At 44.0% G+C, this 22,199-nt stretch overlaps 1 protein-coding gene across 1 annotated transcript in view; it reads right to left on the bottom strand.

Moving 5' to 3' along the window:
• Positions 1-22,199, bottom strand: part of MTREX (Mtr4 exosome RNA helicase) — a 98,048-nt gene that overhangs the window by 16,553 nt on the left and 59,296 nt on the right. Inside the window, exons 17-21 of the mRNA XM_025196145.1 lie at positions 20,789-20,961; positions 20,477-20,545; positions 14,952-15,080; positions 1,883-1,993; positions 1,351-1,539 (exon numbers count right to left, since the gene is read on the bottom strand). Coding sequence (XP_025051930.1) covers positions 1,351-1,539; positions 1,883-1,993; positions 14,952-15,080; positions 20,477-20,545; positions 20,789-20,961 — 671 coding nt within the window. The remainder of the gene's footprint in view (positions 1-1,350; positions 1,540-1,882; positions 1,994-14,951; positions 15,081-20,476; positions 20,546-20,788; positions 20,962-22,199) is intronic.

Raw genomic sequence — 22,199 nt, 5'->3', positions numbered from 1 at the left:
GCGGGAGGGGTAGCGGCCATTTTCCTCCATGGTCAGCACCAGCTTGTAACCCGCACCCCTGCCAGCGTGGCAATGGGGCGGGTTACAAGGTGGTGCTGAGCCAGGAGGGGGGGGAAGGGAAGGCAGCCCCTTGCTTGTCCCATAACTGGTGCCCCGTGCTGCAGTCGCTCACAGCCTGCATGTGGCTGCCTGTGCCTGCTCCAGACAGCCCCGCACAGGCTGCGAGCACCTGCAGTGTCAGCCATGGAGCAGGCGAGGGGGCGCTTTTCTCTGCGCAGGGAAGGAGCCCAAGGAAAAGTTAAGTGCAGCGGGGGGGAGAGCAGCCCCTCCCACACCTGGTGCCCTGCGCTGCAGGTGCTCGCAGCCTGCATGGGGCTGTCCAGAGCAGGCACAGGCAGCCCCATGCGGGCTGCAAACAGCTGCAGTGCAGGGCACTGGGCATGGAGGGGCTGTCTCCCCACCCCGCTCCTTCCTTGCCCAGGGTCCCCCCCCCCACACACTTAAGTGAGCTTCCTGTGCTGGGACAGCCATGTGCTCCCAGCCCAGAAACCCTGGCTGGGGCTTCTGGCTGGGGGGCGGGGCCAGGCAGGCCCCACTGTTGTTGGAGCCCACCGGGCTTCCCCTGGGTCCTACTGCCCTTGGTTCCTGTCATTTTTTACAGGAACCAAGGGCAGAGACACATTAATTTTCTACATTTTTTTAGGGGCCCCGCAGGCCGGACAGAATGGCTTACGGACTGGATCCGGCCTGTGGGACGTATTTTGCCCACCCTGATGCCTAATAACCAAGCGGTCCAAACAGGCGTCTTTGCCTGTTCAGGACGCTGTCTGTCCCGCCCTTCCTGGTGCACTGCCGCCCCTCCCATGGGCCCCGAGGGACAGGGAGGGAGGACCCGCACAGGCTACTATGCCCCAGGCCATGGGGGCTCCACAAAACTTGAAGAGCCACGGTGGGCACTTCTGGTTTCACTTTTCTCTTACAAGCCAGCATGCCAGTTAACAGAGCATGCTGGCATGTAAGGTGCCGGATAACTCAGCTTTTACTGTACAAAGTTACTATTTACTTTTTCCTTAATAATTGGGATTTTGTAGCAGCTGAACAACTTCTGGTTCTTCCCAGTTTTCCCTAATAAGCAAATCTGATCAAGTTAAACTTATCTGTGTACCAAATGCCTCAAAAAGAAACAGAAGTGCTCAGCATCAAAAACCCAGGCTCAATTCAGACAGCAGCACTGAGAATCAATCAGGTTTTAAGTGACTGTAATTTGGATTTTCAATTAAAAAAATTTATTCAGTGAAAGGAGCAAACTTATCTGTTCCCCATCGGTTGTTGAAATAGATAATACCTTACCTGGGCTTTTCTTTCACAAAGCTTATAAACTGTCTCCAAATTGGGATCATTATGAAGTGGGTGTGAATACATCCTATGCTCGAATGCTTCTATTTTTTGGATGACCTTCTTCAGCCCTTGATCTTTAATACCCATGTCGTCAATAGGATCTAGCAATGGTACCCCATCAGGGAACCGCTTTTGAACTTCCTGAAACAAAGGGATTACAAATGCATTATTGTAATGCAGACAACAGCAGCAAATGGGAATATTTAAGCTTTAAGTGTATTTCTAATGAGCAGACTGAAAACCAGGTGGCAGAGTTATATTGTTTTATAAATTCATGCTACTTCAATAAAACCTTTAGCTGTGGTCTTTATTTGTAGATTTCGACAATTTTTAAAGCCAGACAAAAGCACCGGTTGCCTTCAAACACAAATGTTTTATGTGCAACTCAGTTTCAGAAACGCTACACCTTAGATAATCAAACACAGGGAGCAGGCCGGAATGTACATGCTTCAATAAGTTTGGCATACATTCTAGTAGAACTTACCTGTATAGATTTCAACACACTTTGTCTATTATCAATAGGTCTCAGATCTTTGGGTATGTAAAGTCGGACACTGCTGATAGCTGCGAGAAGATGCACCAAAACAGGAACAACCTGTCACAACAGTGTGGTAAACAAAACATTAATAATTGGGAGATTTCAAGTTTTTTTTGATCCACTGCATTAATGAAAAGTGAAGTTTATCATAAATTTCAAACTTCTTTGCAGTAAACAAGCTGCTTTTTACTTTGCAAGTTTCGTTCTTATATGTTTTCCAATCTCTGACAGTTTTAGGATATTCAATCACTGGAAAGTATTATTCACAGAAAAAGGAATTTTATCAATGGACAGACTCCATCTGAGTACTTTGGGTCTCTGGGACAGGGGCCAGCAGAACTGATAAGGTTAAGAGGAGGAAGAGGAACAGGCTGGGAGAGACTTGTGTTGTATCTACATCTGGTTTTAGTAAACAGGAAGAAAATGATTAAGTGAATAAGGATACAGTGATGGATAAAAGGGATACATAAGGGTAGGAGAATGGTAAGGAGAAAGAATGTAGATAGAAGATAGTAGTCTGGTAGTTCATACACTTAGAAAAATTCCCGATAGAAGCTTGGAAGCTGTCAGTAAGAAACAGCTTGAGTGTTTGCATACTAGCCCGGAGAATACAACCAAGAAATCGGAATTACTGGTATAGGACATGACACTGGACACCACATGGTTAACAAAATATGGTGAAAAACGAAACAAAAAATCTCAATTAAAACACAGGTATTGAAAGGTATGCACTCTTCAGGAATGAGAGAAAAATAAAAGGGGAATGCTGTATGGGAGCATTCTTTACTAATGATGTGACAGACTTAAAAGGACTAAGAAGGGATAGCAGAATCTGTTGGGACAAAAATCTCTTTAGAAAAGGTTGGTGAGAAGGGCTGCTAGGGTAGTACTGGGACCTGTTACAAATTTAGAGTTGGATTTGGATGACATATCTGGGGTTGAAAGAAAAATGTCACCAGGGAGACTAATTTCCCAGGTACAGCCTGGGGATCAAATACTAATAATGGTAGGGTCCAAGCATTACTGGATGTCATAGCCAACAGCTACAAACCAAGAGTTGTTACTTTGGACCTGGTTCTGATAAGCAGCGAAGATAGCATATGAAGTGTGCGGGCCGGCTCCCGATCCCATCCTCGTTGCCATGTGCGGGCCGGGCGCGAGCCGGGCCCTTTTTCGTGCTGCACGCAGGCTGTGGCCAGCAGCCCAGGCACGCAGGGTCGGAGAGGGCGCACGTCAAGCTAGAATTAGGCACGGACTCGTAGCGGTAGATTTAAAGATTATTTACTTACACCGAAGATGGTCGCGGTGCAGGCAGGAAAACTTGCTTGAGTTACAGTTACAGACAGGAAAGAAGAGAGGCGGACAAGAGTTCTAAACTCGCGAACTCTAGCCCAATCTGGCTGAAGGCTCTAAACACGTGAGCCTATCGTGTCAACTGAAGAAAGTACTCGTACAGAAGAGCTCTGAATAGACTCACACAAAGTTTGCTAGGCTCCGTGGAACTTGTGCTCTGAGGTAGTCCGGTCGTCTGAACAACTATGTCAGTTGTTCCAGCTGGACTCACATGAAGTTTGCTAGGCTCCGTGGGTCCAGTTCTTTTGCGCGCAGGAAGGGATACGTCTAGGAATCTATCGGCGACGGGGAGAGGCTAGAGGCTGATCAGACCTCTGTTGCCTGCTTAAAATACACGCTGGGTTCGAAGGAATCAGCTCCGCAGCACTTAGAGATCTTCACACAGCGTGAAGTCTCCTCCTCCTGGTAATCGTGGAGTCCTCCAACTTGGGCGGAAACCACTCAAGCGTTTTATACGGCTAGCAAGCCAATCACTAGCTGCCACGTGTGAATAACTTAGAATTGGCCAATAATGGGGCTCAAATTAGCATACAAATGGCGGGAACTCTTTGCAACGAGCATTTCTGTGCTGCAACAAAGAAATGCACCCTGCAAAGAAAGCTTCAAATTGGCGGGAAATTCTCCCTTGCACCGGGGTTCTCTTTTGCAGCAGAAAACCCCACCGTGCAAAGAAGCTATAATTTAGCGGGAACAATTTAGCAGTGCCGAAGCACACAAAAACAAAAATCACACCCTTTGGGTTGTGACATGAAGAACCTGTTACAGAATATCATATTGGAACATGTGTTGACTGTGTTTTAATTAAAGGATATATGCAAAAGTAGCTCTGTAGTTAAGAGCATGGGCATAAGAACAAGTTACTGTGAGGCAAACAAAGGCAGTTTTTCAACACATTAGCTGCCTGCGTACTCAGTTTCACTGACAGCTAAGATGCTACAGATTAGCTTTCACCATTTACCAAGGGGCAAACGTGCACACAGGTAGTTGCTGTGGTGTGGCAGGTCTGCTGCAAATCCATGTCCCCACCCCTCACTTTTTTATATATCAGTAACTCGTTTGTGTGCCTGTGTCCTAATACCATCAAGTCCAAAAGGAAAAACTGAAAAATGAAGGTGAAGTCAACTGGACTGAAGAGATCCAGGACTGTAGAGACCTGGGAAAAGGTACAAAACTACAATGAAATTGTGCCTCAAACAACAGTTTTAATCTTGTAATGGATAGCTCCAGACCTAAAAAGAATGAGAAAATAGTAGGGCTAGAAGGGACCTGAGGAGATAATCTAGTTCAATCCACTGCTCCAAACAACCTCATTTTACATTTTAACTGACTAGCTTTCTTGCATATGTACTGGCCTCTACATGCTTTACTATTCCATCCAGGAAGAGCACAGACCAACTGCAGATGCTTCCTCTGCCTGACAAAGGATATCTGTACCCGAAAACTTGCAAAAGAATTTTTCCAGCTAACTGAGTTGCTCTAATAAAAGACATCGGATTTACCCAAAGAACCCTGTCTGCCCCTACTCCAAACAAGACACCCCAAACCATCATATACAAGTGCTTGTCTAACTTAGTCCAAAACTACACAAATACCCCTTTCACACAAGACACACTGCCCAAAGATACTAAGAACACCTTAATCTACAACAGGTAAAACAAGGGGACAAGGGCACTGTCAACATCCTGCCATTGCAAGGGCTGTTGAATACATTTGAGAGCTTCAAAGAAAAGGAACAATTCTCTTGCTTCAGAGTAGTTAAAATTCCCCACAGTATGTGCATGTGCGGTGGAGGGTTGAGGAGTGCAAATTGCTAAAAGCTGAGGTGAGATGGACCTTGCAAAAGATATTAAGACAAACAGTAGAAGGTTGTTCAGGCTCATAAATAAAAGGACAAAGGAAGCAGAAATTGAACCTCTGTGCAGAGAGCATGGGACAGAGATGAAAGATCATTTGGGTATGAGCTTGAAACTAAATAAATACTTCTGTCTTCAATAAGAATGAGTCACATTCATAGAAAAAGTAAGGTTGGAAGGGACCTCTAGAGGTCTAGTCCAACCCCTTGCCTGAGGCAAGATCATCTCTATACAAACTATCACATACAACCATACTCTAAACGCTACATAAGACTTTGCTCAACCCTGACACACTATAGACCTAACACCTTAACCTGCCACAGGTAAAGCAGGTAAATCTTAGACTGAGCTCTGCCATTTTAAATCAGTCTACGTGCCAAACTTCTGTTGAGTTACAGGTATAGATCAGTTTCTGATCATTTATATCAGTAAGTGTAATGTCTGTTCCTGGCCTGTGAGACATTAACATGCTGTTGCTGTGAAAAACGGTAAACACAGGTATCAGATGAGGTACTTCCAAAAAGGTAATATATCAAAGCCAAGGTGCAAGGCCCTGTTGTGAACTCAAGTCTGAAATACTGTGAACAGTTTTGGTCCTCCACACCCAAGAAAGAGGATTTCAAACCTCAATAGGTGCAGGGCTACTAGGACAGTTGGAAGACCGGAAAGCCTTCCTTGCAAGGAGTCTAAAATGAGGCACGGCTTGTTTAGGAAACAAAGGTTGATTCTGCAAGAACATCAGGAGGTAAAGCACCAGCAAAGGGGGATAAAAAGAACTATTTAATCCCCCCCCCCCCAAAAGGCAATGTTGGCACAAGAAAGAATAGATATATAAACTGACCATGAACATGTTTAGGCTGGAAGTTAGAAGGCGGTTTTTGAACAAGCAAGGAGTAAAGTTCTGGAACAGCCTCCCAAATGAAACAGTGCAGGCAAAAACCTGCAATGCTTTTAAAATGGAGCTTGTTAAGTTTATTAAAGGAATTATATTGCCTGGAGTAATAGAAGACTGGACTCAATAACACAGGAGGTCCTTTCTAATCCTGTTTTTTATATTCCAGAGCTGTAATAACTGTATACTGTAACCCATGTTGAAATGTTAGCTAAAGACTTCTATTTTGTGACTAATTCTCTGGCCATTCAAAAGTGAAAGTGAATGGTGCTGGTAGAGTGTTCAAAATAATAATTAACTGCAGGCTCCTTCCAAGCTTGGCTTAGTGAAATGTCAGTTATAATATTAACAGGTGCCTGCTTTAAGACAAAGTAACTTAAAGCTTTATGGACTTCACTGGGTCTTTTGTTTATAACGGAGATCATGCCCAGATTAACTTGGAAAAATATGAACTCAGGCCCAGGTCCTCAAAGGTATTTGGGGGCGCAGCTCCCCCTGCACTCAGAGTTAGGCTCCTAACCACCTCCAAGGTTGTGGGCCAAAGTAACTGAGGGTGATGTTACAGGTTACCTTTAAACCAACATAAAAATGCTTAAAATGGGAGCATTCACCTGTTAAAGGGTGTTAAAGCCATGGTGAGAACCCTCTAAACTTTTTCTCAGCCCTTTCCTTTCCTCTGTTCTGTAGGCAAACTTTCAACCCTCCTGAACTCTACTGCCCAGAAAGTACATGAGACATTTACTGAGCAGATAGGTAATTAACTGTAAAGTCTCAGTGTCTACACATGTGCTCCTATTAGGGTGCTCAAAACTAATAAACTGCAGGAGGGTAGAACTTGTAAATACAAGTCCTACTGTGCTGTGGGGTTTTTTTTGTGCGCAGCAGTGCATGTGTAGGTACTAAGCTGGCTGGCTGGGACACGTGGGTGCTTCAGTGTGGGGGCTACATGCCAACTAGCCCCACACTGAAGCACCCCTGTGCTCCAGTCAGCCCCTCCACAGCACAGTGGGTTGGCAGGCTGACCCCTGGGGGTCCCTGCCAATTGGGGCTATCTGTTGCGACTCTGCTCAAATGTGCTGTGGTTTGGGCGCACGTGCAAACTGTGCACCCAAGACCTTCCTGGGAGCAATAAGGTCTGTGGTTTATTGTTGCCCCGTAAGGGCACATATGTAGATGCAACCTCAATTGTTACAGAGTTTAAGGTTTGGTATCCTTGTATTTAGATTTCAGAACACAGGCATACAAAAGTACTCTTCACAAATTTTAGAAAACTAACTTCAATGCTTAAAGCCCCAATTTAGCAAGGTACCTTAATGGTCATAAGCTGATGGAGAATAGGTTTAGGTTACAGATCAGAAGGCAATATTTTACAGTTAGGTTGGCCAAAATCTGGAACCAACTTCCCAGGGAAGTGGTCCTCGCCCCTACCTTGGGCAAATCCAAGAGGAGGTTGGATGATCACCTGTCTGAGGTCTTGTGAACCCAGCATTCATTCCTGCCTGTGGCAGGGGGTCAGGCTAGATGATCTGTTCAGGTCCCTCCTGACCCTAGCTACTATGAAACCTGAACACACACACACACACACACACACACACACACACACTTTGGTAATAATAATAATCTAATAACAGATTAATCTAATAATAGATGTGTGTTATCCTTATCAGGAATTTAATGCAAGTTGTTCATAATTATACACGTTAAATTAAAAAATATGTAATTCTAAATATTGTACTTTTAATATCCTTGTTCTGTTTAGCAACATGGGAATTCTTATACATTTTAACTAAGAATCTCTTATAACATAGTAGTTGTATTAAATTGTACTATACAGAAGCAGCATTGGATTAGGGATGTTAAAGAAATAAGTGTACCAAAGCAACTTCTTCCATTACGCTAGGTTTAGTGGTAGATAAGTCAGAGTCTGTATGTTTTACCATGTATAAGAAAAATGCTTAGTATGGAGTGCCAAATGGGTAAACCTGACATCCTGCAAAACTCATTCATTTTTGATTTAATAATCATCTTTGGGAGTGTTGGATCATTTTCTATAATAAAGGTGTTACCCAATTTTTGAATGGCCAAAAGTTGAAAAGCACTTCTATAAAGTACTCACTAGGAAACTTGCAATATAATTCTAACTGGAAGAAGACTAAAATACTTGCAAGGTTTTGACAAAGAAAACCAAATGTTGTAGGTTTTCAGATGTTTATTGTATAGAGAAAACCACCATAGTCCAGTCTGGTAAGATATACATTATCCAAGTTTCAGACTAGATGTGCAAGTTAATAAAAATGAACCAAACTGTGCAACCCAAACATCACAAAATTTTGTCATTTGTAATGTTTTCTTTTCATCACCACTGGCAATTCCTCCCAGTCATGGATGATTGTCTTCCATGGCTGCTTTAGCTGTAAGTCCAAAGATGGCTGACAAGGCCAATCCAGGATCAGCAGGTTCTATTGCAATTCAGGCACATGTTTCTGTGCAAGGGTGAAAGGCTCTGAATTCTTGGTTTGGTCTGCAACATGCTGTTTCTGCAGCTCCCACTTTTTGTCTCCCGTTGTCATTGTAAGTTTTCAAAGTACTGAGATCCTTGCAGCAGACTGTTCCTGTATTTGGGGCGGTGCTGCACAATAGTCTCTCATGAGTTGATGTCAATGTTGCATTCTTTCAAGTTGGCCTTGAGGATGTCCTTGAAACACCTTCTCTGCCCTCCTCTTGAGTGTATGCCTTGATTGAGCTAGAATAAGATTTGCCTCAGGAGTCTGGAGTCAGACAACCGGATGACATGGCTGGCCTAGTGAAGTTGATGTTGGATGATCATCACCTCAATGCTCGTGGTGTTTGCTTGTATGAGGATGCTAATGTGGGTGCATGTGTCTTCCCACTGGAGTTGAAGGATCTTCTGTAGGCAGCGTTGATGGTTCTTCTCATCACAACTTGAGATGTCTCCTGTATGATGTCCACGTCAGTACAGTAAGGTAGGGATCCTGACTGCTTGATAAACCATGAGGCTTGGTTTCGAATCTGATGTTATGATCCTCAGGCATCCAAAGTCTGCACTTGCACATTTGATGCAACGTTGAAATTCTTAATAGATGTCAGCCTTCTAGGAAAGATGGCTTCCAAGATACAGGAAATTCTTAACATTCTAGAGTCTCACCGTGAATCTGAATGACCAGGTCTGGGGACTGCTCGATAAGAGCTTGTGGATAGAGGACCTTAGTCTTCTGAACATTAAGCGTCAATCCCACTTTCTTGTATGCCTTGGGAAAGATGCTGACAATGGCCTGAAGGTCTGCTTCTGAGTGACCACACACTACAGCATCTGCTCCATATGCCTTGTTGTTCATCTGCTCGATGGCATTCCTTACCTCGTCAAGGGTTGGAGGGATTCCAAGGTTGTCTCTGGCTGGGTGCTGTAAGATGGAATTGAGAACACTCTTGGCAACAGAGTCTTGACTGAGGTGGTCTTCAAAACGCTTCTTCCAAAAGGAACTGATGGCTCCCTTTCCCTTGATCAGGTCTCCTCCATCCTTAGGTCTCAAGGGGTGTGGCTTTGATGGAATTAAAAAAAACAAACTATGCATACTGTTGATGTCAGCGAAACGTTGAATCTCCTTTGCCTCATCTTCCCACCATCTGTTCTTTTCCTTTGCACCTCTGCTTTGGCTGGTTGGTGATTCAATTTCTTTTGCTTGGAGTTGGTGTCATTCTGCTAAGTACAAAATGTACTTGCAGTCAAACAACTCTTGGATCTTCCAGTCATTCTCAAACTCCAGTCTTGGTGTTTCCTGGTAGAGAATCCAAGTGTCTCTTTGCAGGCACCAATGACAGTGGACTTGAAGGCATCTCAAAGATGGCCAACATTCTCCTATTGTTTTTGACTGGAATTCACCAGTTTTTCATTGAGGCATTGGTGGATACGTGGATAAGACAGTGATTGGTCCAGCAATCACCAGCTCCTAGCATAGCTCAAGTGATGCAGACATCTTTGTGATCTTGGGCACAAATGATGACACAATCATTAAAGTACCAATGCTTAGATCACGGGTGCTGCAATGATGTCTTGTACCCATTTTTTCTAGCAGAAAAGTATGTTGGTGATGATGAGTCCATGTTCTTCACACTTGGGTCAAGAGAAGGATGCCACTAGAGTTGATCTTTCCCACTGCTTCCTTGACTATGGTTCCATTCGAGGTTCAAGTCTCTTCTGACTGGCATTTTCTGATGTTTTCTTCTAAGGGAAAAAGGAAACTAATTCCTTATTTCTCCTTGAGAATTTGAAGCTTACTGTTTCTTCACATTGCCAATATTCTTAAGAAATATTGCCAAGAATTTTGCAGTCCTTTGCAGGGGTCTTAAAAGTTACTGTACTACAAGTAATCATGGACATCAATTTTTATATTTTGGGAGGCATGCAAGCCCCATTACAAACAATGCATGTGCAGGTATTTCAAAATACCAGAGCACAGCAAGTAAATACAGCAGGCATCAAATCTGACCCTGACATCCAGAAAAGCATGAGATTTAAAAACAAGCTTCATGTTTTAAAGTAATCATAAACAAAAAAGTTTTGCTGGACAGCATTTAAAATTGCACTTTATTTATATTCTTGGTGACTTTTTCCTAGCAATTAATATGACACACATATTTAACAGAGCAACAGTAATTCAACTGAAAAACTTTTAAACTCTTGTACAACCAATATGATTGCCAAATGATACTAACAGAAAACTTTAATAAATTTAATTTTTATTCCAACCAGTGTATTTTTATTTAAAAATCAATACCATTTTAGTGAATTCAACAAAAAATTGATTGTATTTGCACATAAATTGGCAGATGACAGAACAAGGAGCAATGACCTCAAGTTGCAGCAAGGGAAGTTTAGGTTAGATATTAGAAATAATTTTCTCAGTAGGAGGGTAGTAAAACACTGGAACAGGCTTACCCAGAGAGGTTGTGCACTGTTCCTTTAAGATCCGGCTAGACAAAGGCATGGCTGGGATGATCTAGTTGGGGATGGTCCTGCTTTTAGCAGGGGGTTGGATTAGATGACCTCCTGAGGTCCCTTCCAACCCTAATTTTCTATGAGTCTATAATAAATATATATGCATTTTGAACTATAAAAAGTATTTTTTTTTAATAAAATCACGTTTTGTCAGATCCAATAAATTTACTATATGTTCATATTTTGTATAAGTATTTATATACACTCAATTAATAAGATTTCCATTCTGTCATCTGTCCCCTTTCTTTCTACTGCTTTAACAGAGCAAGAAAACAAGTCCTGCAAAACTGCATTATTTAAGAGGGATGAAAAGATGTCAACTTAAATCCTCATTTTATAAAAATTCCTGCCAAAGATTTGATTACTTAATGTAAGCAACGTGTTCTGTTAAAGTTCAATAACAATTTAATTGTTAATCAAAATTAATTAGTTTACCAACAAAAAATAAACCTCTATAAAAACGGACTAAGAGTTAAACTGCTAACTGTGCAGCTCAAAAAACCATGAATTTCAAATCAATAAGCACTGAAATATTAAGAATTGATTTAGCTAATGTTGATCAACAACAGTTGGCATCTTAGGTTATTACAGAATAAATTGATTCAGCACTGCAACATCTAATTTTTAGATTGCCTGATCTCTGGTGCTTTAAGCTCCTATTCTTCCCACATAATGCATGCATGGAGTGCCTGAGATCTAACTAACCAGTATGATGAGTGGAGAACTACTTAATAGGTGCTAGCTACTACTTAATAGGTGCTAGCTAACAGGAAACACTAAAGGTAGGTTCGCTCTCAAATCCTATGTTTCTCTGTGTTTTATGATGGATTATAGTCTCCTCCCTCCACTCAAGAACCATAATCCATGATCCTCTCCTGAAAAATAGGTGTTTATAGCTGAGTTTCAAAAACAGAGCCAGAATCACACTTCTCTTTGGAAAGATGCCCAAGAGGCAGCAAAGGTTTAGTAGTTCCACATTTTATGCAATAGCTACTGATTAGAGCACTCACCCAGGATGCAGGAGACTGGATTAATTCCTTCCCATACCTCAGGAATTCAAATCACTGAAACCCCTTTCTGGAGAACTTATTTCTGTGCTTATTGATTAAATCATGACTAACAAAATCAATATGCACCAATGCTAACACAAGACACACTGAAAAAAATCAGTGCTAAATCTTCAGCCTGATCAGAATTTTCAGACATTATACAGCAAGCTGAAGAGCCAGATCTGTGATCCAAAAATTAAATGATTTACACCATTATATAGGGCTGAAAATGGCCAAATCTGCTGGCAAGGTCATTGTCTTCTATAAATATTTGTTATATGCTCTTCCAACCTTTTCCCTTCTCAAAATTGAGAACTACTTATTATATTATTAAATGGAAACTGGCTAGAAGTTTATTTTTTTAGAATGGAACACTGCATTAAATAAATTGGCAAAGCTGATAGGTTTACAGTGGAAAGAAAAAGAAAAGTGTGAAAAAATTAGGACTATCTGAGATGAAAGAGACCCACAAAACAAGAACAGTATTCACAGAACTGGATGATCAAGTCCTAAAATTTCCAAAGCAGTAGCTAAATTCCTTAAATTTAATGGACGTCTGACTGTAGTACCTTGAAACTGAGAAGCTGGTGAGATATAACATAGACATAAAATATACTACTACTTGTGGCAAAGTGGGCTTCTGCCAGCTGTCGCCGGCCTCCCACCTGCCTCTGGGCACGCTGCCCACCTGTCTCGCCCGCCACAACTTGCTGGAAAATTAATAAGCTGTTAAATAAGGCAGGAGGCTTCCCATTTTTCTTTGCACCCCGATAAAGGGGGCATCCGCAGCTCTGTACCACCCCTACACCATGGCCCAAGCCTCACAGATAGCATCCAAATGTTAACAGTCACACCAGCCCCACACTAGGCTCCAGAATCCTCCTGACAGGACCCTCCTTTGATCCCTCCGCTCCAGCGGCCTCCGTCGCCTTCATCTAGGCTGCTGAGCGCCTCATAGCTGGCTCCCCTCTCGGGTGTAGTCCCCACTCAGGACCTTCGGCCAGGTGGGGTCCCAGGCCCATGACTCTAGGTGCCCCGGCGGTGGGCGCCTGGCCCTTTTGACCTTCTCGGTCCTGGCCCCAGCATGGGCCAGTCAAGGGGGCACTCTACCTCCGGCCTCACTAGCTCCACACTCTCTCTGGGTCCCCCTTCCTGGATGTGGGGAGCTGGGGTACCTCATACCACGACTGGTGCCCCAGGGACTCACAGGGGACTCTCACTCCCCCCCCGGAGAAGCAGGTCGTGGTGCTACTACAGATGTTACATTTGACCCACACTCTGCCTCCCAGCAGTGGAGGACTTACTGGGGTCAGGACTCGCCTCTCTTGCTCTGGGGCTGAGCCCCCATTCACTCGGCCCCTGGCCCAAACCTTGGCCTCAGGTGTCCGGAAACTTATCTGAGCCTACTCCCCTTGCTTGGGGCTCCACACCACCCTCCTCACTTGGGACAACCAGATCTCCGCCCCTTACTAGGGGCTACCCCCTAGATCTCGGCCCCCCTTCACTGGGGCTACCCCTTCACTGGGGCTCCACAACTCTGCCCCTCACTTGGGGCTAGCACACCGCCCCTCACTGGGGCTACAGATCTTGGCCCCCTTTGCTGGGGCTACCCCCTTATTGGGGTCCTAATTTCCACCCCTGCCCTCACCCGGGGCTCCAGACTGCCCCCTCACTGGGGGCCAAGGGGTTTGCTCCCCAGTGGGCTCAGGCGGCCACAGCCGTACCTGGCCCCAACCTTCCCTCTCGGGGGTCTCAAACCCCTGCAGGCCACAGGCGGCTTTGGCCGTACCTGGCCCCCACTCTCCCCCTCGGGGTCTCGAACCCCCACAGGGCTCAGGTGAACACAGCCATGCCTGGCCCCCGCTCTCCCTCTCAGGGTCTCAAACCCCCACAGGGCTCAGGCAGCCACAACCATACCTGGCCCCAACTCTCCCTCATGGAGTCTCGCACCCCCGCAGGGCTCAGGTGGCTTCGGCTGTGCCTGGCCCCCACTCTCCTCCTCGGGGCTTGCACCCCCGCAACTACCTCCAATGCAACGCGAAACCACCCGAAGGTGAGGGCTAGTGTTAAGGCGCCCCTACCCGCCTTTCACCGGGGTGGTAACTAGCCTGGCATTTCCTGGGGGATCCCGTGTCCCTGAGAGCCCCATCAGGCCACCCACTCCCAGCAGGGTGCAATTTTAGGTCGTACCCAGGACCAGGAGCCTCCTGACCATCCCCTACAGCTCTTCCCTTACCTCCAGATGATACCAGCAGCCCTGCAGCCAAGCGATGCTGTTGCCTGGCCTCCAGCAGCAAAAATGCCTGGTTTATATGGGCAGCCCTAGGTCCAAAATGGCTGCCCTCATCAGGTACCTGTCGGCTGCTACCTTCAGGCCCTTAAAGTGGCAGGCACCTACAGTGCCCTGCCACACTACTATAGAGATAAAATATACTATGGCGCAGTCTCTCTGTATTACCTTGAAACTGAGAATCTTGAACACCTTACAGAGAACAGTTTAATAATACCTTTGTATTTGCAGATAATATATACTTACCACATTTCTAGCACTCTACATTTTCAGAACAGTGTTTTTTCCCTAGAAATTTCAAGGCAGTTACAAAATACTGACTAAGCACCACAATATCTAGGAGAGTTAGGTTACAGACAGGAGTACTTTGTTCACTACTGAAAAACAGTTTCCTTCCAGGTAAAACCCAGTGGCCGTTTAAAAACTAGCTACACCAAGCAATATACTTCCCTTCTCTTTCAAAAAGATTCCTCTCTTTTGTTAATGTTTGTGAAGGCGTTTACATATATTCTAAAAAGATGCTACAGGAAACACTAACAAATTCAGAAAAAGACTACAAACCTGCATCTCTCCTTTCTCACCAGGTTTTGCTGGCTTTGCAGCCTCAGTAGCAGAATTTTTCAAACTCTCTTTGCTGCAGTGTAGCAGGACTTCAACCACATACAACGGGTCCAGTTCACCAGAATTTGGCTATTGTGAGTAGGGAGGAAAAAAAGTCAACAATAAATATCAAATTTTCAAATACTGGTAATAAGAGATATTAAAAAAGTAAGAAGCACTGCCCTCTGACTGCAGAACAACTTTACCTGTTCAACACTTAGATACTTCAATTAATACTAATCACAAAGTATATTCATCACACACACACACCCCTTTCTACCCAAGAACCTGTATGTCTTGTTACCAGGCAGCATTTGGGGTGAATATTACCAAGATTAAAAAAGATTGGGGTATCTACTTAATTTGCAGGTTTCAATTTCCATATTGTTTCCTGCAATTGATACCTGAACCACTCTTTGAAGCATAACTGCACTTATTTGGAGGTGAGGGGAGGAGGAAGAAGGAAAGGGTGGAATGGAAAGGAAGTAAATGTCCTTGTGGCAGTGAGGTAGGAACACATCTGACTAATTAGTGCAACATAGTAGACACTAAAAATTGTATATAAACAGCTAGAATATGAACAAGAATATAGATTTCTACGAGAAGAAGATATTAGGTATTTGGCTAGAACAAATATACACCATGCTTGCCAAAATGCAGTCCCGATGCAACCGGACATTTCCCATAACCTGGTGGTAAAACCAAATGCTAGAACTAAAATAGAAGCACCATTTTAACCTCCCATACCCAACTCCTCCTTTTTAATAGTGCTACTTATAGATTAATAACAGATCTTACAGAGGACTATATACTGAGGCTCAGTTTAAAGTATGCTGTTTTCCTTTCCGTCATAAAAAATACATCAAGGCATTTTGCTTTATCAGCCCTTGCAGCAAAATGGAGCCAGAAAAGATTCAGAGGTTCTTAGACCATTGTGTGCCACTTTAATATGTCCACTGGCAAAATGAATAAACACATGGTTGTCCTGTTCCACCGTTAAGTTGTTTCCCAGTAATTTAAATGATACATCTGGAATGAAATTCTCTGAATTCAGTTCTATTTTGTACAAAAGGTACTTAGAGTAGTTGTTTCAGTTTAGATACGTTGCCATCATCTGAATTACATTAACAAAATGAAATCCGTATGTGACAAACTGGGACTTAGCCAAAAGTTTAGAAAAGTATAGTGCTTACTTGAACTCAGAACAGACTAAACACTTAGAGTAAACATAGACCATACTCAGTTTAAGCAGCAAATACATGCTTATGTCTGAAAAGACATTAAAACTGGACACTTAGTACATCATGAAAAAAAATACTTAAAAAAGCACCCCTCTCTCAACAGTACTAAAAATAGGCAATGTCTACAAATTAACTAGTAGGATAAACTTAATTTTAATTAATATTAGCCACTAATAACATTAAGCCTACGTAAAATTAAGTATGCTAAACACATTTATAAAACACTAGCTTTTCCTATCGGGGGTGGGGGAAACGACACAGGGAAGCAGAGTGGACAGCTAATGAGCATTCTCCTGTGCACTCAGCTGTGTTCAGCAACCTCTAAAAAACTGGAGGCTGTGAGGTATAAGGGATTCTACTGCATGGCTTCAGGGATATTTTGAAATACTCCAGCAGGGAGCTCTGTAGTAGGACTGTGCAAAAATTCGGTAGCTGATTCGATTCAGAGGAGATTCGGCCCGATTAAGGGACCAAATCTCTGAATCTGAAATGAATCAGGAGACCAAGTAAAAGCTCCGAACTGATTCAGATGTTTCGAATTGATTCAGAAAAGCTTTGGAAAAAGATTTGGCTGATTTGGAGATTCGGCCATAGACTAAACAGGCAGCTGACAGCTGCCTCCAGCTGGTAAGTCTGTTGGGATTGAGGGAGGGAAGGGATGTGGGGGAGGGGGGGGTTGGGGCTGGGACAAGCTGCCCAGCCAGGGCAGGGAGTGCATTACTCAGGGAGTGGGGCAGAGGTGGGGGATGCAGGCGTGGCAGTACTGGGAGCGGGGGGCTGTGCCCCCTGCGGGGGGGGCAGGGGCAGCCACAGCGGGGGGAGCCACAAGGAGAAGCCCCTGTGGCTGCCTGCCCGGCCCCAACTTCCCAGCACCAAAATTAAAAGCCCCACACTCACCAGCTGCAGTAGCAGCAGCAACTGGGGCCTCTAGACACTCATGGTAGAGACCCTCTGCACAGCGCAGGGATTGCCTGCCCCTTGCCCCTCCACCTGGCACCCGCGTGGCAGATGCCCTATGGCGTGGGTGCAGTGTGGCTTGGCAGGGCGCCGCGCGCTGTCTGGGAACTGGGGCAGCTCCACATGTCAGCCAGAGCTGCCAGTTGCATTCCCCAGCTTTCTGATTGTTCCCCCAGCTCTTCCCGGGGGGCACGGCCCCCAGATTTGCATGGGGTTTCAGCAGGCTGCTGCTGCTGCCAGCTGGGGAAATAGTCCAGAGCTGCCATCACCAGCTGGCAGCGGTAGCCTACTGTCATCCTGCATCATCTGGGGGCCCATGTCCCCTGGGAAGAGCTGGGGGAAGCGATCAGAGAGCTGGGGGAAAGACTGGGGAATCGAACTGGGAACTGAGGGAATGGTCAGGTCCCTGAACAGCCCCGGATCCATTCCCCAGCCCCCGGCTTGATTTGCCTGGGAGCTGGGGCGGCTCCACATATCAGCCAGAGCCCAGCAGCACTCAGCCCCAGCTCCCAGGCAGTATGCAGTGCCCTGCCGAGCTGTGACGCACCTGCGCCATGGGACAGCTGCCATGCGGGTGCCAGGTGGGGGGAGGGAGGGGTCATCCCTGCTGCCCCCCACTGTGCAGAGGGACTCTGCCACAAATGCCCAGCGGCCCCAACACCGCTGCTGCTGCTAGTGAGTGCAGTGCTTTTGTTTTGCTTTTAAGTGCCGGGACTAGGCTGGGAATGGGTGGTTGATGGGGCTGGCAGGACAGCCATGGGGTCTTCTTCCGCAGCTCCCCCTGCCCGGGGAGAGGCAGGCACAGCCAGAGGAGCCGCAGGAGAACCTGGAGCCACCCAGCTGTGCCTGCCTTTCCCCAGCTGATCCAAATCACCGAATCTCACTGAATCAGCACTGAATCTTCCAAAGCTGATTCGGCCAAATCAATTTAGGACAGTGATCCGAATCTCCGAATTGAATCACTGTCCTCCAAATTGGCCGAATACTTCCCTAATCACACAGGCCTACTTTGTAGCAAACCAAATTTGAAGCATGCCAGGATTTGGAATGTTTTAAACATGTGTGTCCATGCTCTGACAGTGCTAGAGACAAGACAAGAATACACAGACCACTTTATTCTGAACACAGAAGTGTTCAAAGGATTTGAAATCCAGATTTGTAGAGAAATGACTTACAATTTTCTAAAACTTCAAAATGACCATGACACACCCTGTTCAAGATCGCCAACAAAAATCTTCATATGTAATATGAAGGTGCATTATAAATATAATGACTTGAGAAATATAATGATAGGTAGGCTGGGGGTTACATAGAGATTATACTTTAGATGCAAATATTAATAAATTTTTAAAAGACAAGAATTTGAAATCCATATCACTATGCCTGAAGTCTCCAGAAATAAACAATGGACTATAATTTGCTAATATGCACTATAAATATTGCAATATGGAGGTAGTAGATAGCATACTGAAAAAAAAAAGTTTGTTTCTGAATATTAAAATGTATAAATTTTCCATGTATAGGATCTAATTATTAAGGGGTCATCTTAAACTCAAAGTCATCTTGGATTTAGGTAAATAGGGTATAGGTTATGATAAATCTGAGAAAAGTACTAGATGAAATTGCATTTAGATCCTAAGACAAACATCCATGAAAAGAAATAGTGCCTCTTTTAACTAGAACTATTAAATAAACTGTTATTTAAAAGTGCATTTGTCTCATCTTTGCCCAGAGACAAAATCCCTAAAGAAACTAGGTTTTTCCATATGGATGCTACGAGTTGCATACGTCTATTCGACAACTTTCAGTACTTATTATCATAGTTTCTGCAACATTTGAAGGACTAATTTAGCAGCTGTCACAATAGCTTAAGTAAAAGGTGCTTTTCCAAGTAAAACTTCGCTTTCCAGACTATACCAGGATTTTAAATCTTAGCATTAAAATCTAAGGAATCTGTATGAGATTGGGATAGGCCAGATGGGAGTATAAGATTTATGTAAAGAAAAAAGATGCAAGAGGTGGGAATAAACACCTCTAGCGACAAAGAAGTTATCAACTCTACAGAAAGGGAGGGAAGGGGGATGCTTGTCAAATAGTTCATAAAAAAAGAAGTAATAGTGTCCAAGGAGTATTTGGTTCCATTTTCCCAATCTGAAGGAAAAAAAGAAATTTTTCTAAATAACAGAAAATGATCATTCAACAGGCAAATGTTTCAAAGAGGGTTTGCTTCTGCAGACACAAAATACTGCTGCTTCTATTGTTACTATATTTATTTATGGAAAGATCCTATTAAGGACTGAAGTCCACTATACCAGAGATACTCATCCATACAGACACAGAAGTCAGACCCTGATGTTCACCTGCCATGGTTACAGGATACCTAACAACATATGCATATATTCCAATATGCAAAGATTTTTTTGAAAACTTATTTTTAGCTCAAAGACTAGAATCCAGCTTTGTCAAAAACATTTCTGAATAGAAGCTCAGCACGTAATAGCTGTGCAAAGACCAGGTTAAAAAAAGAAAAAAAAAAAAGGTTAAAAAGGGGGGATGCAAATTTTTCATTTACAGCTTAGCTTCATGATAGTTATACATGACAAGGCAGGGAAAAACAAACATTTTGGAGCCCCATGCAATTTGTGATATTTTCTTCCAGATTCCTCTACATCTATTCTGCATTTCTGGTCTCTCTCCTGCTTTCTTGCCTCTTCCGCAGTAAGATCAACAAGTAAGAAAGGTCCAGTGGTAAGGCTCTTTGCCTAGGATACAGGATATCCAGATTTAATACCCTTCTCTGCTGTGAATTTTCCATGTAGCTGTAAGGCAAATTAAATTCTGCTCTTGTGCCTGTCTGTAAAATAATTAATTTCCTACTTCACAGGGATTTTATGATAAACACATTTGTACATAGATACTATATCATCTTCCTTCTTGTGGGTAGCTTAGAAGAGAGCTACAGGGGACTATGTCTCTCAGCAGGTAATTCAAGTAGGCAGAAAATTTGGTGAGGTTCAACACACCATCTCCGTGTGCTGCGTAACTCTTTGCTAGGACACAAGGCACTTAATCAATCAACTGAGAGTAGCCAAAAATAAAGGTTGGGGATCAAGGACTGTCACCTCAATCTCCAAGGATATGCTTCTGCCTGGAAGATCTAAAAAGGCCTGGGCTATTTACAGCTTTTTGACAAAAAGACAAAACAGCTTTTATTGTTGTGGAAAAAAAACCCTGCAAATTTTGGGTTTTCTTGGACAATGATGGAAAAATGGTAGCGTATTCATTTACCTTAACATTTGATTTCTTCGAGAAGTTAACAACCACTCCCCAACCAAAGTCGTCATCTTCATTTTTTACCTGAAAAGATTAAAAATAGCACGGTGAAGTATAGAGAAGTACATTGTGGCAAGTATTTATTACCAAGATGTCCTAGAAGCAAATCTTAAAACACTCGACACTAAAAGATGAAAGTAGTACAAGTAATGTCAAGGCTCCTGTTCAACTGGAATAAACCAAATTTTTGTTGGAGAATCAGCTAGCAAATACAAACAAATCTTACAAGTCTGGTACAGAGAAGATAATAAAAGGAAAGCAATGTACCTTTACCAGCCTTCCGGGCTGTAAAAAGGGCAAACAGTACTTTGGCTTGTGAATATATTCTTCAATCTCTTTACCAAGTTTAGCAAGCTGCTGTCGGATTTTATAATAGATGACCACACTGTCCTCATTTGGAATTTCAATGTTGTTGTACTGATCTTCCAACTTATTCACCTCTGCAAATATAATAGAATTCTAGTCAATCTTGTAGAAGCAAACATTTGAGAAATATTATGAGCTTAATATTAAAGCAGACTCTTTTAAAACATACAATTAAAAAACCTTTGGGCCTCACTTCCATTACTGACTTTCTAACTATTTACAATCAACCTATTAAATGCGTACTTTGTATCGGTCTTTCATCAATCCCATGGGACGCCCATGACCACTATGGGACAGGGAGGTCCGGATGAGGGAGATTCCCTGCCCTCCATCAATGCAGACCTTGTGAAGGAACACCTTGAGAGGCTGGATACCTTCAAGTCAGCTGGCCCTGACAATCTACACCCCAGGGTACTCAAGGAGCTGGCACCCAGCCTCTGGCACGGATCTTTGAGAACTCCTGGCGCTCTGGTGTAGTGCCCAAAGACTGGAAGAAGGCCAAAGTGGTGCCTATCTTCAAGAAAGGGAAGAAAGTGGATCCGGCAAACTATAGGCCCATCAGCCTGACCTCTATCCCGGGGAAGGTCTTAGAAAAGTTTATTAAAGAGGCCATCCTTAATGGGCTGGCCGACACCAACATCCTGAGGGATAACCAACACGGGTTTGTTGCGGGTAGGTCTTGCTTGACCTATCTCATTTCCTTCTACGACCAGGAGACCTATCACCTGGACACGGGAGAAGAGATTGATGTCATATATCTTGACTTCAAAAAAGCCTTCGATCTGGTATCCCATGATCACCTCTTAGCAAAACTGGCCAATTGTTGCCTTGGACCCACCACGATCCGTTGGCTGGGGAACTGGCTCCATGGTCAGACCCAGAGGGTGGTAATTGACAGAAGTCAAACATCATGGTGCCCTGTGATCAGTGGGGTCCTCCCAAGGCTCTGTCCTCAGACCCATATTATTCAACATCTTCATTAATGATGAAGATTATTACATCCCCACACCAAGGGGAAGAGCTAGATTTGGGGCTCCTGAGGCAGCTCTCGGAGACCATAAAACACTAAGGAGGCGGTAGTCATGGGGGACCTAAACTACCCAGACTTCTGCTGGGAGACGCAGACAGCAAAGTCCCACCGTTCACGCAGGTTCCTATCCTGTGTACAGGACCTCCACCTGATGCAGGAGGTACATGGTCCCACTAGGGGGAATGCCTTACTGGACCTGGTATTGGCAATGGGGGATGACATGGTAGGGGACCTACAGATCGGTGGTCACCTGGGGGACAGTGATCACCAAATAATAGAATT

Source organism: Alligator sinensis, unplaced genomic scaffold (assembly GCF_000455745.1).
Source record: "Alligator sinensis unplaced genomic scaffold, ASM45574v1 scaffold573_1, whole genome shotgun sequence".
Lineage (NCBI taxonomy): Eukaryota > Metazoa > Chordata > Crocodylia > Alligatoridae > Alligator > Alligator sinensis.
The sequence above is the reverse complement of the archived record's forward strand: the minus strand, read 5'-3'. Positions and strand labels throughout refer to the sequence as shown.